The 13,699-nt window shown below is 54.4% G+C and overlaps 1 protein-coding gene across 1 annotated transcript in view; it reads right to left on the reverse strand.

Moving 5' to 3' along the window:
- Window positions 1–294: 294 nt before the first annotated feature.
- Window positions 295–13,699, reverse strand: part of MMP15 (matrix metallopeptidase 15) — a 25,139-nt gene continuing 11,734 nt past the window's right edge. The window contains exons 3-10 of the mRNA XM_006020238.3: window positions 13,142–13,264; window positions 11,649–11,956; window positions 10,089–10,250; window positions 9,169–9,410; window positions 8,506–8,644; window positions 7,299–7,449; window positions 5,994–6,109; window positions 295–5,224 (exon numbers count right to left, since the gene is read on the reverse strand). Coding sequence (XP_006020300.2) covers window positions 4,710–5,224; window positions 5,994–6,109; window positions 7,299–7,449; window positions 8,506–8,644; window positions 9,169–9,410; window positions 10,089–10,250; window positions 11,649–11,956; window positions 13,142–13,264 — 1,756 coding nt within the window. The 3' untranslated portion in view covers window positions 295–4,709. The remainder of the gene's footprint in view (window positions 5,225–5,993; window positions 6,110–7,298; window positions 7,450–8,505; window positions 8,645–9,168; window positions 9,411–10,088; window positions 10,251–11,648; window positions 11,957–13,141; window positions 13,265–13,699) is intronic.

Below are 13,699 nucleotides of genomic sequence, written 5' to 3' on the forward strand. Positions count from 1 at the left end.
GCAATAGGAAGCAGCAGGACCTGCCTGGTCTCTCCCAGCCTAGACTGGGAATTGCTCCAGTTGCCCCCCATTTTTAGAGTATCCATGAGTCCAGCTGTGTGCAATGCAGAGGGAGGGACTATGGAGCACAGGGCTATTGGAGAGCCCCTGGGGCATTGAGATGGAGCAAGAGCCAAGTGAGTAGAACTGCAGCTAATTTCCTCTGACCTCGGGCTTAATGGACTCTGGATAATGGTAGATCCATTGCAGAGGCTGCTGGGAGCCCTGCAGGGAAGCAAGAGGCAGTGGCCTGCAGACCCTTCAGTAAGATTTATTGTGGAGCAGTTAACATGACCAGCATGGACGTTAAAAAAAACAAACAAACCAGACACACACAAGAAACAGATGGGGATCAGGACATGGTCTGGCAGGATCTCACCACAGGCTGCGGCACACATCAGATAGCCGCCTGCTCCAGCCACATGCCCTGCTTTCAGGCCATGGAGCTGGGCTGCTTGAGGTTGGGGCGAACCCCTCCCCTGCATTCATTTCCTTTGCCTTTTTCCCTTTCCCATGCCCTGATGGAGCGAATAAGCTGAGAGATGGGATGGGTGGGGAGGTAGAGAGATAAGATGCAAGGGATGGAAAAGGACAGCTGGTCACAGACACAGGCTCGCTGTGGGAGCATCTGTACTGGTGAGGCTGGGAAACACCATGCTGCAGTCAATGCTTCACTGCTCCTGGAGACATGTATGGGGACACTGTAAATGGAGGGGCTCTCTGCCTAATGAGGAACCCTCAAGGGGATGTTAGATTTAAACAAGGTCTGCTGGGTAGACACAGGCTGACAGCCTGGGATGCCCAAACTCAGCCTGTAATCCTAATAGCTTGTGAGACAGCTACACAATCCTCTTCTCTGGCTGAATCCTGCTTTAGCCCATTCAGAGGCAGGGGGAAATTGACTTCAATCCCAGCACAGATCCGGTTCCTTAGTGAGATCACCCTGGGGAGCCCCCTCCCGTAGGTCAGAGAAGCAAAGACCTCTGCTTGGACATGCTCCATGATAGCTGTGCTGCTTGGGCAGTGGAGAGCTGCTTGTGGGGGAGGCAGGGCATGGGATTCCTGCCACAAGACAGGGCTGAGGAAGGGAGTTGGACTCAGCCCTGGAGCCACGCCAGCCATGCTGGCCTGAAGTGCACTTTCTCCAGGGCACACCTGTGCGATTAAAAATGGAACAATTTTCCATTCATTAACACAGATGACTATGCAAGCCCCTGGCTCCCACCCAGCTCCTGCTCCCAAACAGACTCAAGGAGAGGAACGGCTCTGGCATAGCGGTGCTCAGAAGGCTCCAGAGCAAGGCAGGAGGCAACAGAAATAGTTTTTTCCACACAAAGGTGACCATGTTCCTGGTCTCTGAGACAGAAACTGGGACATAGAGCTTTCCCACGTACAGAGACAGATGGGAAGAAATGAGAGAGGGCAGACTTCATGATGAGATGGAGGTTGCCAGCAGAGCCTGGGTCCTTCAAAGAGATACCCTTAGTCCCGCTCCTGTTCCTGAGAGCAAGCAGTAGCCCTGCTTGGTAGTTCTATACCCTTGATAGCTCTACACCAAGGAGAAAGTGACAGCTTGGGGCTGAGATGCACACGTGCTCTGCTGACTGAAACGCCTAGAGTGCCACCGTTACCTGGGAGGCTGTGATTCTGCCATGTTAATTCTATAATCAATTTCCCAGTAGATGCATACCAGGAAGAAACCAGTATACCTGGCATAGTTTCTGAGCATACTTAGTACAGCCCAGCAATGACCTTGCTGATTGCATGTCCCCGGTACGGAACACTGCCTCTAGGGAGTTGTAGGCAGGACGCCCTCATCTTGTCTACAGGCGGCCATCCTCATGGAAATGGATTAGTCCAGGCACAAGCCTAGACAACAGCCCCTACCTTGATAACAGGACCCCTGATAGCTCCCCAACCACAGCATAACCCTTACTTGCCCCAGGTAATTAAAATTTTGCCAGGCCATCTCTGACCCACGTTACATGCACTGGGGACACACACCAAGGTCTGTTTCTCTGCCTCTCAGCCAACACAGAAAACGTCCTCCTGCAGTCAGCATGTCTGGTGTTAGAATGGGGAAATGGATGGAAGGAAAGCAGAGAGGGTCCACAGTTCCTCCCGAGGAGGGATGTGGACACCAAGCTCTGCTGCTTCCCTGTTGCCACTACACAGTCCTCATGGATTCCAGCTTATGGGGCAGAGCTGGATGGTGAAGCGTCACCACCTCCTTAAAGGCTCTAGACTCAATACTCCAGCAGTTGTAAGAAACCTGCATAGTGGCCATTAATCCACATGACAATGGTGTTTCCCAGATTGCTGACCAAGCCATTGCTCAGGAGAGCCTCTTCAACTCTGTCCCCAGAGGCCCGAGTGCCTCTAAAATGCCTATTTTTATTCCAGGCAGTGCCTTCGATCCCACCTCCCCCAGAGTCTCCCAAGAAACTTTTATCTAATCAGGCACACCCTAGGGAGCTGCTCTTGCTCAAGAGAGAGCTCTCAGGCAAGAGTATGGTCAAGACTCCAATTACCCACAATGCACAGGGGGGCAGCGGGGGCTGGGCAGCAAAGATTGCTGCTTTCCCGGAGCTGTTCCCACAGTCACCGGAGGTTTCTGTTTGTTTCGGAAGCCAGAGGAGAAGGAGGGGAGGAGGAAGCAGATGAAAAGCAGTTTAGTGTGTGGTTTCAAACACAAGAGCATCTTCTAACTCAATGGAGGCCCCAGTGGGAATTGAGCAGCATGAAGTGCTTGGGCTGAAAACACTGGCCACTTGGTTCCTAGCAAGCTTTCCCAGGTCTCTAAGACCTCGGCTATCTTTAGGATACACCCCCCCCCCTTGTTTCCCAGCTACAAACAGTTAAACAGGAAACAAATACAATGATGTTATCTCCACCTCCCTCTGGCACCCCCCAGCCAGAAAGCGGCTCAGCAGGCTGTGGGAGCCAAGGAGCACTGAGTTATACTGGACAGGGGTCAAGAGCATAATCAGCAGCAGTTTGAGGGAAGCATGGGGCAAGTACAGGTGGAGGCAGCTTCTCTGGCACCTTCAGCTCTGCCACTGCCCCTCAACCTGCCCTGCAACAACCCCAGTCCTGAGTCCCCCTCAGCTCAGCCGATGCCCTTCACTCTTGCCCTGCCACCCCCTTGCTATTGTAACCCTGTTGTCCCTCCAAAACAGGGACTTAGATTCAGTCAGGCCAACCCCCATTCAGATTCCCACTAGAGACTGAAACCATTGAACTCATGTCACCTGTGAGCTAAACCAGGTGTTAAATCCAGTTCTCCAGCTGATAACACAACCACCTTCACCTCCCACCCCATGTCACTAGCCCCTGCTATGATTTGGTGTGGAAACACCATGGAAACCCAATGTCCAAAGCCCAAGGAGGGCTCTGAGGTAAGGTCTCCAAAAAGGGCCTTACCCCCAGCCCTGCAGCTGCTCTGTGCACTGAGTATGAGGAAAAGATGCTGCTAGAAGTTAGCAATGTCAGAATGGGGCAATGTGATGAGGGTACAGAGCAGTGGTGTCCCACACCCCTGTATCAGTGCACTGAGCAGCTCCTTCACCTAATGTAGGAAGATGGCTGGGGCTGGCACCCTCAACTTCTCACCAAGCCCAGGGGGAAGGGGAAGCAAAAGCCCTTGCTGGGGGGTCTCCTGGATATTGCCATAGGGGCTGGGACTTCTCTTAGGAGCCCAGCAGCTGGGGCAATACCAATAGGGCCTGTGATGTTCTGCTGTGGATGCACTATTATCCCTTGTGGGCTGGGGATGGGGTGAGGTGGGCGGACATTTCCCTGGTGAATGACCTTCTGACTGCCTATCAGGCGCACAGAAGGGATCTCCCCCGTTTTAGGGCAGGACACAGTGTTAGGGGGACAAACAATGCGCGCGCGCGCACACACACACACACACAATACACATAGGACAATTGGAAACATCCTAGAGGCTGGTCCTTAGCGTTGGGCTCGGAGCCCTGTCAGGGAGGCACCGAGCTGAGGGGTGCTGACAGTTCTGTCCCATTAGGCGTGGATGGGGTGCTGCACAGAGTTTGCACCAGAAAGGAGAGCTGAGAAGGGGGGACAAAGTCCAAATGCCCAGCAATGCACTGGGGCTTTGGCTCTGTAAGGGGAAGCAGCACAGCACCTGCTCTTTGCCTGGGGTCCATGTGTTTCTTGTGAGGCAGACACAGGAACTCCTTGTTTCTTCCCCAACAAATGCTTGACCCTCAAAGGCCAGCCTCTAAGCCCAGGCCTGCAGCCAGAAGAAATCAATGGCTGAAGGGCATAGGCCAGCTTGCCTTACTGGGGAGGGGTGACACAGAGCAAACTGGTTTGTGGGGTGGCTGCCTTGCTCCCAGTGCCTGGCAGGAAGGGGCCTCAGGTAAGTTCTTCTGCTGTGCTCCTCAATCTGGGCTGAGGAAAGGCAGGTAGCCGGGTGGGTGAGGAGGGGTCCAGGAGGCATCTCCCACACACACAAGGCAAAGCAACTGAGGGGCAGGCAGGCCCAGCTGAGTGCATCCAACTCAATGTGCAAAATCTCGGTATAAATAGACCGGCTAAGAGAGAATGGCTCGGGGGCTTTGTCTTCTCAAGCTTCGTTGTTAGCACCATGGTGGTAGGGGGAGGGGCACTGAGGGGATCCAGGAGAGGGCAGGGGCCGTCCAGGGTCAAACCCACTCCTGCAAGGAACGCTTGCAGTACAGCAGCATCCGAGGAGCCCCCTTCCTCTGCATCTGGATGATGACATAGATGAGGCCCAGAATGCAGAGCAGCAGGACCAGAGGCACCATCACCATAACGATGCTCATGGTCCGTGTGTACTCATCAATTTGCACCACGATGTCAACGTCGCTGCCCTTGTCCGTGTCAGGCCCGCTCTCACTGTAGTCCTCCTCATCCTCGTTTCCTTCATCCTCTTCCTCTTCTTCCTCCTCCCTGCCACCAGGGCGTGTGCCAGTCTCCCCTTCTTCCTTGTCCTGGTCACTGCCAGTGCCCCCACTATCTGGGTTGAAGGGAGGCCTGTCCAGGTCAGGCCATCGGCGGCCAGGGTCAGGGTCTGGCACCAGCTCCTCATGGCAGCCCATGAAATCCCGTAAAATGGATTTGGGGTAGCCTGGCTCTGTCTTCAGACGCTCATTGTCGAACTTCCAGTACTTGGTGCCTTTATAGAAATAGGTGTAGGCTGGAAGAGACCAAAAAAGGACATCACCAGAGGTACCACCCACAATGCTAGAGAGCACTACGGGTTCACCATGTTCTTGTACATTAAGGAGCTGCCTCATCTGGTATCCTGCCCCCTGCCACTCCCCGTCAGACTACAAAGCCACCTCCCTCCAGTATCCCAGCTCCTGCCATGCCCCAATTCCCCTGGCATTCGCCCCACCCCACAGGGAAGTGCAACAGCTCAGTGCACTGTTGAAGGGAGCTGCAGTCTGGTGGGTGAGCCAGGTTCTGCTCCAGCAATCAGGAAAAGGAGCAGAGGAAATTGGATTTCCTCTAACTAGGAAAGAGGAGCTCTGCCAGGGCAAGAGTGCTATCCTGAGTCCTTCCCCAGCTCAGGGGATGAAGCCAGGCTGCTTTTCAGCACCAGCAGCCACTAGGATAGTTTAATCTTACTGCTGCATTAACCCTTTGGTGTCAGGGCTGCAGTCCCTGACCAAGGAGATCCTGGTGCTAGGGGTCAGGATGTTAAAGGAAAGGCTTCTGGAAACCTGAGTATTGTCCTTGCTCTCACTGGAACCAAAATTGTATGGCCCCCCACCACTGTAACAAGAAAAGTAGTATGGTTACACTGATCCAGTGGCTTCTAAGCCAGAACCTTAGCTGGGGTCCATCTACCTCAGCCATGGCTCGGTCCCTTGGACACTGATGTGCCAGGATTCCCCAGCTAGGCGGGGATCCTGTGAGGGGTGTGGATGTCTGGGCAGAAGGTCTCCTGCATCTTCACTTACAAGCATCTGAGCTCAGGAAAGCCCCCTTTGGGGTAGAGGGGATTCCCACCCACACAGTGATCAGCTTCGGGTAGCCGGGATCCACAGCATGGGTGTCCTCATTAAAGCGCCAGTACCTGCATGAGAATGGATGTCCTTGTGAGTGACATGCACACAACTCAGCAGATCCATACTGCCCACAGTCCCTGCAGTACCTTTGCCCAGAGGAAGCTGGGCTAGTGTACTAGTTTTTGATGCTGAGGGCCAACAGGGAGCACCTCACCCACTCAGATCTCAGGCAGCTCCGTGGGATGCCCTGGCCATGCCCCATCCCAGTTTGACCACCTGCCAGTGGCATGTGCTGCAGCCCTGAGGATTCAGGCACTTCGCAGCATCCCTGCATGCAGCATCATTGTCGCTGCTGTTCAGTAGTGGACACTGAGGTACAGACGGGTGAAGCAACTTGCACTCAGCCAGCCAGCAGCAGAACCACGAAGGAAACCCAGGTATCCTAAATCCCAGGTCTATGCTTCAGTCACAGCGCCCCTAAGGGAGCTCCATCCTGCCAAGCCAGAGATGACCCATGGAGGAGAGACTGCTCCATACTGTGCTCTGCTCCTCGGTGCTGTGGGGGCAGAGCAGGGTGGGGAGCGGAGGTCAGCAGCAGAGGGGGTGATACACCAACACCTCCCGCTCTGGATCTACCTTTCTGCAGGAAGATGAGCCAGGCTGCTGGGCAAGCACCTCAGGAGTGAGATAAGAGCCCTGGCCAGAGGGCAGCAAGTATTTGTTTTCCAGGATCCTCTCTAGGGTAGAGGAGCTGGTAAGAACAAAGCCAGCACCTTCCTCCCCTGCTGCAGCCTGTTTCCTCCCTCTCCCTACCCTGTCCGGCCCATTTCACTTTCAGTCCAGATTCTCCCACTCCCTACAAAAGCTTCCTGTCCTCACAGTTCCCAGCATAGTGACACTCCCAGGCATTTGGGTTTCAGACCCTCAGCTCCCATTTTCTGTTTCCTGCCAGGGCTCCATCATCTTCACTGTACTGCTGTCCCGGGGCAGAGAGGGGTGGTTGCTATGTGTCCTGACAGGCCAGAACTTCACAAGAGAAGACCCCCAGAGCTGCAGCATGGCTACCTGGGGGAAGCAAAGGAAGGAGCAGTGCTTGGGATGTCATACTCCAAGCTGGGCAAAGCCACTGGGGACATACAATAGGGAACAACTGGACCTCGGACAAGGTCATCCTGGATTGCTCCTTCAGCCCCCTGGCCCTGGAAGCCCCATCTATGTGGTTCACCAGTGCCCCATTTCACAGCAGGTCCAACCCACCTGTCACCTTGGAAGAAGAAGGTGTGTCCTGTGGGCTCCCACCAGATGGCAGTGTCGATTTTGTCATACGGGATGCCCTGCCCATAGCTGGTCAGGGGCTGTGGATACCCCGGCTCCAAGTTTGCCTCTCGGAATAGCCAGTACCGATCCCCTGGGCAAGGAAACAGGACAAGATAAGGCCGAGAAGGGAGGGCAAGAGATGCAACCTATGAATGCGTGTGCGTGTGTCCCCATAAGTCATCCTGCCCTCCACCCAGCACACACGGAGTGCAGCCCCCTCACTTCCAGCCTCCTGGGACATTCTCTGTTCCAGGGGAGCTGCAGGCAGACCCAGCTAAACCCTTTGGGCCTGTGCTCAGCAACCGCTTCCCAGCACTGACCCTGCTTGGCCTCTGTGATGCAGAATCTTTTTGCTGAAGCATCTTCAGCTGGCCCTGACCCACAGCCTACAGTGCCACCCCCAGGGCTCCTCCTACCCCAGCCTCACCTCAGGAACTGTCCTAGTGCCCGGATGGTTGGCAGCAAGAGCCTTGCCAGAGCTCTCCTTGAGTCCTGCAAACCTCCCTGCCATTCTGTCTTCATGGAGCCTTGCCAGGGCTCAGGGTTCAAGACTCTGGGGCTGTGCATTAGGTCACTGGCAGGAGGGACCAGACTACCAACAGCCAGGAACACTCTCTATTCACTGATCTGTCCTGGACACAAAGAGACTGAGATAGTGGAAGGGTGGGCTGTGGCCTGTATGTTGGGGAACGAATAGTAGCACTGGCTTCAGCCTTGGGCCTGTCACTGGAGGGGTGGGTGGGGGAGAGGGGGACAGGACAGGGAGACAGATAGCAACCCAGAGACACATGGTCCTGTAGCACCAACTCCAAGTAAACTGCTAACAAGGAAAGGGAGCATTTCAGCTTAGTGTCCACCTCACCAAGCCACCACGCTCTGCTTCAGAGTTGGAGGCCTGATGCCTGGGAGCAGCCTAGGACTGGGATAGTTGTGGGTGGAGGGGAAGCTTGGTCTAGAACAGAGGTCCTCACACTGTAGTCCGTGGACCACCAATGGTCTGTGAGTGTGTGTGTGTGTCCCAGAGGGCCAAGACTGAGGGCACTGGCAGCCTTGGGGGTAGGAAGTCTACCCAGTGTAGGAACACTAAGCTCCATAGTCACACACAGTGCTGAAAACTCCTTTACCGCCCCCCGGCCAAGTCCCTCACCTTTGAAGAACACGAATCTGCCATCGTGTCTCTCGTAAGCAGCATCAATGTCCCCAGGAAGGCCCCTCCAGAAGTGCCCGATGGGCATGGGGTAGTTGTCAAGCACACGGTTATGGCGGACTCTCCAGAACCAGCGACCCTATAGGAAAACAGCATCAGCTGGATGGTCGTAATAGTCCCTTCTGCTCCTCCCTGCCTTGAGAGTCCAGGCCCCAAGACTCAGCAGAAGCTACTGGGGTAGTAGGAGCTGGGGCAGCTCGCTCACCCACCCTGGGCCCATCTGTGTGGTGGAATATAGCCTGTCACTGCATTGGTCTTCTACCCACACAGTGCAAAGGCTTGGCTTGCTCTAGGTTCTGGCTGGCGGTTCACATCCGGTGCTGGCATGGGAGCAGCTTGGAGCAAATTCCCCCACCTGCCTCCCCTCCCTGCACCCAGGGGGTCTCAGTAATAGGCTGCAAGGTGTACAGAAAAAATGTGAAGGGGGAGGAAAATGACTCCAGTCAGCATAGTGCAGGGCATGCTCACAGAACTGCAGGGTTGGAAGGGACCTCAGGGGTTGCTGTTGAAAATGCCAGGGATGGAGAAAGGAGGAGAGAATAGAGAGGAAGTGATCTAGAGGGACAGAGGGTTGGGAAATGGAGGGGAGACAGCACCTGATACCTTAAACACAAACATTTCCCCGCGTAGCACAGCCACGGTGTCGAAGTCCCCGTCACAGATGTTTGGCCCATACTGGTCAGGGCGGTCCGTGGTTCTGGGGTGGTCTGGGCTGCCTGGTCTTGGGGGCCGGTCTGGCTTACCAGGGGGAGGTGGCCTGGGGGGTCTATGATCTGGCCTTCCGGGTCTCTGGGGTGTCACAGTTGGGAGGGGCCTGGTGGGCTGAGGCCTTCCATCAGAGGTACCTGAGGCAGAGAAGGGGAAGGAGACAGTGAGCAACTGCACGAGAGTATCAAAATAAGCCTCCTGAGCTTGGCCAGGACCCAACAGGCTGTGTGGAAACAACCTTACAGGCACTGGCAGCTGGGACTGCACAGAGGCAGCAAGGGGAAAACTTAGAGCCTGCTACTCTGAGAGTGCAGGTGCCTGTCATAACTACAGGAGAATTGATGTGTCAGCAGCACAGTGCTCATGTCACATCTCAGCAGAGCAGTGACGTGTGCTCTCTATCCTAGCTACAACCTCCCAGTGTTGCCCCTGGCCTTTACAGCCACTAGCAGACAGACTCTGGACACTTACTGCCCCTATAGACATGGAAACACCTCCTCCCAGGAAAAAGGGGCAGGGGCACAACAGAGCATTATCCCCTGCAGCAGAAGAGCCAAGAGGAGTTTCTGTGCCTCCCTGACCCACTGAAAGCTCCCCCACACTCCAGCCTCGGGGGGGCAGCACCCATCCCAGCCCACTGTAAGCTGTGACTATCTTTGTGCCCGGACACAGACACACATGCCAATGCAGAGCCATGCACAAATACCAGCTGGGCTGGGCATTCCTATCTCCCCTCTGGCCTGCCGCATCTAGTAGGGCCATGCAGAAAGCCAGGTGCCTGGCTGTTAGTGTGGACATGGCCTAGCCTCTCTCACCGTACAGCTGCTGAATGCCCTTGAGATCATCCTCTGGCAGTTGGAAGTTCTCCGTGTCCATCCATTGGTAGAAGGGCGCCATGATGGCACTGGGGTTGCTGGAGTGTTCCAGCCCTAGCGAGTGCCCCAGCTCATGGACGGCCACCAGGAAGAGGTTGTTCCCTAGGACAGAGAACAGCACTGTTAGTAGCAGAACTATGTGCAAGCTGGGGGACTGGACCCAACACTTAGGTCTCCCGCATCTCAGCATTGGCGGGATGTAATGTTCTTTTCCATCTTTTCCCTGACACACTTGTGTCTGGGGAGGGACTTCCTCTCCTAGGGTTCCCACTTTCCCATGGAGATGACTATGTGCATTTGGATGAAGGGCAGACTGCACCTTCTCCAGTGCTTTTCTTAATCAAAGTGCCTAGGCCACAAGAAATGGTCCTGTCTTGGGTTAGGATATGAGCCGACACAGTGACTCGTACCTCTGGCCTTCAATTTTGGGACTGAGCTATAGCAGATCTTTTAGGAAAACAGCTGGTCTTAATGTGAAGGCACCAAACGATGGAGGATCCACCACACACCCAATTGTTCAACTGCTTAATTATCTTCATTTGTTAAAAATCAGCACCTTACTTCTAGTCTCAGGTTCTGGGTTCAGCCTCCAGCCACTGCTTCCTGTCATGGCTTTTTAGCATAACCAGATTAAAGACTGTTACCAGAAACTGCACCTGCACTTCAGTCCCTGTTGACTGGCTTATGGTCCCTATATCAGCTCCTCATGAGCAAATGAAGTAAATGGAGTTCCTCTAGTCCCTCACTTCCCACTCAGGCTTCCCAGGCCTCACATCACTGCTGCAACTCCTTTTTGAACCACTCTCTCCTCTGGAGTGAGGACAACAGGCCTGAACTCATCATCCCAGTAATACATCCATGTTATTCCATTCACTCAGTGTCCTTCTGGCAGCCACCAGAAGTGACTCCTTTGACTGCCCCTTTCAGGCCATGTTCTGCATGCTGGTGACCAGGATAGAAATTAACCAATACTAGGCCCTTCTCAATAAGTACCTGACCATAACTGGGGCTGGACAGGTGGGAGGTGGCAAGGTTAATAGTACTGGCTAAACTGCTAAATAGAAACGCTGAAGCTGGCAACTGGGTTGTGTAGCTGCTAGTGAGATGTGTCATCAATATGGGGCTCAGTGGTTTGAGACTAAAAATCCCAGATCTAGCCAGACCTGCTAAGCTAGATGGTAGGGTGTTAAATACACCCAAACCTTGTTGATGCCTCATTCCCTGCAGCTGTACTGGCACTACTGCTTCCAAAACCTGCCAGAGTCAGCAGCTAAGCCAAGACTTGAACGCAGGAGTTCCGTGTCCCAGTTTCCCTGTTGTCAAGATTAGATCCACTTCTACCCAGGGCTGGAGGCAGAACCCAGGAGTGCTGACCAACTTGTGCTCTAGGCAAAGACAATCCTTCTTCCCCTGAATCTCCCACCTGGAGTATGTCTGGGGATTATCCTAACTTCTCGCACACTTTCTCATCAGCCATGCCAAGGGGACATCCTGCCTTACCAGACAATTCGGTGTTCTCAAGTGTCCAGGGCTCATCTGAGTCGAAGTGCGTGTCCCCTCCCATCCCAGGGCCAGGGAAATATGCGTGGGCCAGAAAGCCCCCCACGCCGTCAAAAGGGGAACTGTCTCCATGGAAGCCAGAGGCAAAAAGCACCATGATGTCAGCCTCCTTCTTCCTCTTGTTCCGGATATCATCATAGGGAATCTCCTGGAAGATGAGAGGGGTGGCCTGCTCCCACACCCTGAAGGCTCGGCGAATGGCTTCATATGAGTGGTACCACCCCAGCTTCTCTGTGTAGTTCTGGATGCTGAGGGCACATAAACACAGGGAGAGAGGGCTCTTTAGAGTGGGAAACTATGGGCAGGACTCTGTTCCACTAAACCCAGGGAGCAGGAACACTTGGTCAGCTTCACTCTGGCTTCTAGTTCCAGCTCCCACATGCTAGCTCAGTACCTCAATGTCTGGGCCTTGCTGCCTGCCAGGGGATGGATAGTCGTATCTAGCTCAAAGCTGATTTAGCAAGGGATCATTAATTTGTCCTGTTATAATACAATCTGAGCTGCAGCCCTCATTAGATCATCACCTGAGACCACACCTGGGAACTCCAGTTCCAAAGCAGACCCCTCCATCATAGCTACGGATGGGGGAACTGATCCTACTTCCAGGGATATCAATGTCCAAAGTCCTGTTGACTTCAGGGGGCAGGTCGAGGGTAGCACAGCATTGTGGTTCACTAGAGGACAGAGACACACTTGACCCATGGGCTAAATCAGAGACTACAATGTCCTGAATGCCTGGCCCCTCTCCTTCATGGTATCCCAGTAAATGTCATGGGAAAGGTTATCTCTTGTCTGAGTCCCCTGGCAGAGGGCTTCGGACACTCCTTGGTCTTATTTCATGCCATGTGACATCTTAAAAGGGCAGGCAGCAAGCAGGCCCCAGAACATCTTTCTCAGGGAACAGTCATTGAGGCTGACAATAGCTGTCTGGTTCCTTGGCTGGTGTAACTCGGTCTAGCTCTAGCAAAGCCAATTCATGGCATCTGAGAATCTGGTTCAGAGCCTGCCAGACAGCAGAGTGCTATGCTGAGTAAGCCACAGGGTGACAGCAGTGCAGAGCCCATGCAGGCCAACACGGCAGCCACCGAGATTCCGGCACTCAGCCCAGGGTGCGATGGCTGGATTTGCTGTGGGACCAGGCCATGCACAGTAGTGCACTGTCAGTTCAAATACTCACCCTCAGCAGGCTGATGCATGGCAGTTGGATGCCAACCCTGCTGCATAAAGGATTTTGGTCTTCAGCCTGGCCCACTGTCCCATCACACTTGTTCCTCAGGTGCAAGGTTCCCAGGGGCAAAGGGAATTACCCCATTGGGCAACTGGTGCAAGGCAACATGTGGTGAGCCATGTGCCCTGTGTCATGTGTTTGGCCCCCAATGATCTGTGACTGAGAATGCAGATGGCGAGGAGCTGGGGTCTGGGCCTGCTGGTACCTGAAGGTGAGGTGGGTTTGGCTCCAGCGCCGCCCAGTGAGCGCGTACCGCTTCCGTCGCATGTTGGCTTTGATCTTGACTCCAAACTGATCTGGGACACCGCAGCGAGGCCGCTTCATCCACCTGCAGAGGAAGCCAATCACAGCAACCAGAGTCAGAGCTGAGAGCACCGGGTCCACGCTGGAACTTGGAGAAGGCACATACAGCAGCCTTGTGAACCAGGATAGGCTATGGGGAGTGGAGCAGGAGCCCTGGCTGTGGGGCCAGGCCCCTAGCTGGAGGTGCTGTGGGGGGTGGGGAGGAGCTCTGGCTGTGAGGGCTCAGTTCTCAGCAAGAGGCGCTGGACCTGTGACTCTGGGAAACAAGAAGCGAGTTGTCTGGGAAGCTAGATGTGGGTGATACCAAGTGGATTTTAACTTCCTGCTCTGCTGGGACTGCCTGACTGCTGATCAGGGGGAGAAATAAGTGAGGTTTGACAGGCAGGGGGTGTGGGTATACATCGTCTTTCTGTACTGCAAGGGGAAGCGGAGACCTGTCTCCTCAGGGACAGAGCCCTAG

This window comes from Alligator sinensis, unplaced genomic scaffold (assembly GCF_000455745.1).
Source record: "Alligator sinensis unplaced genomic scaffold, ASM45574v1 scaffold203_1, whole genome shotgun sequence".
Taxonomy (NCBI): Eukaryota; Metazoa; Chordata; order Crocodylia; family Alligatoridae; genus Alligator; species Alligator sinensis.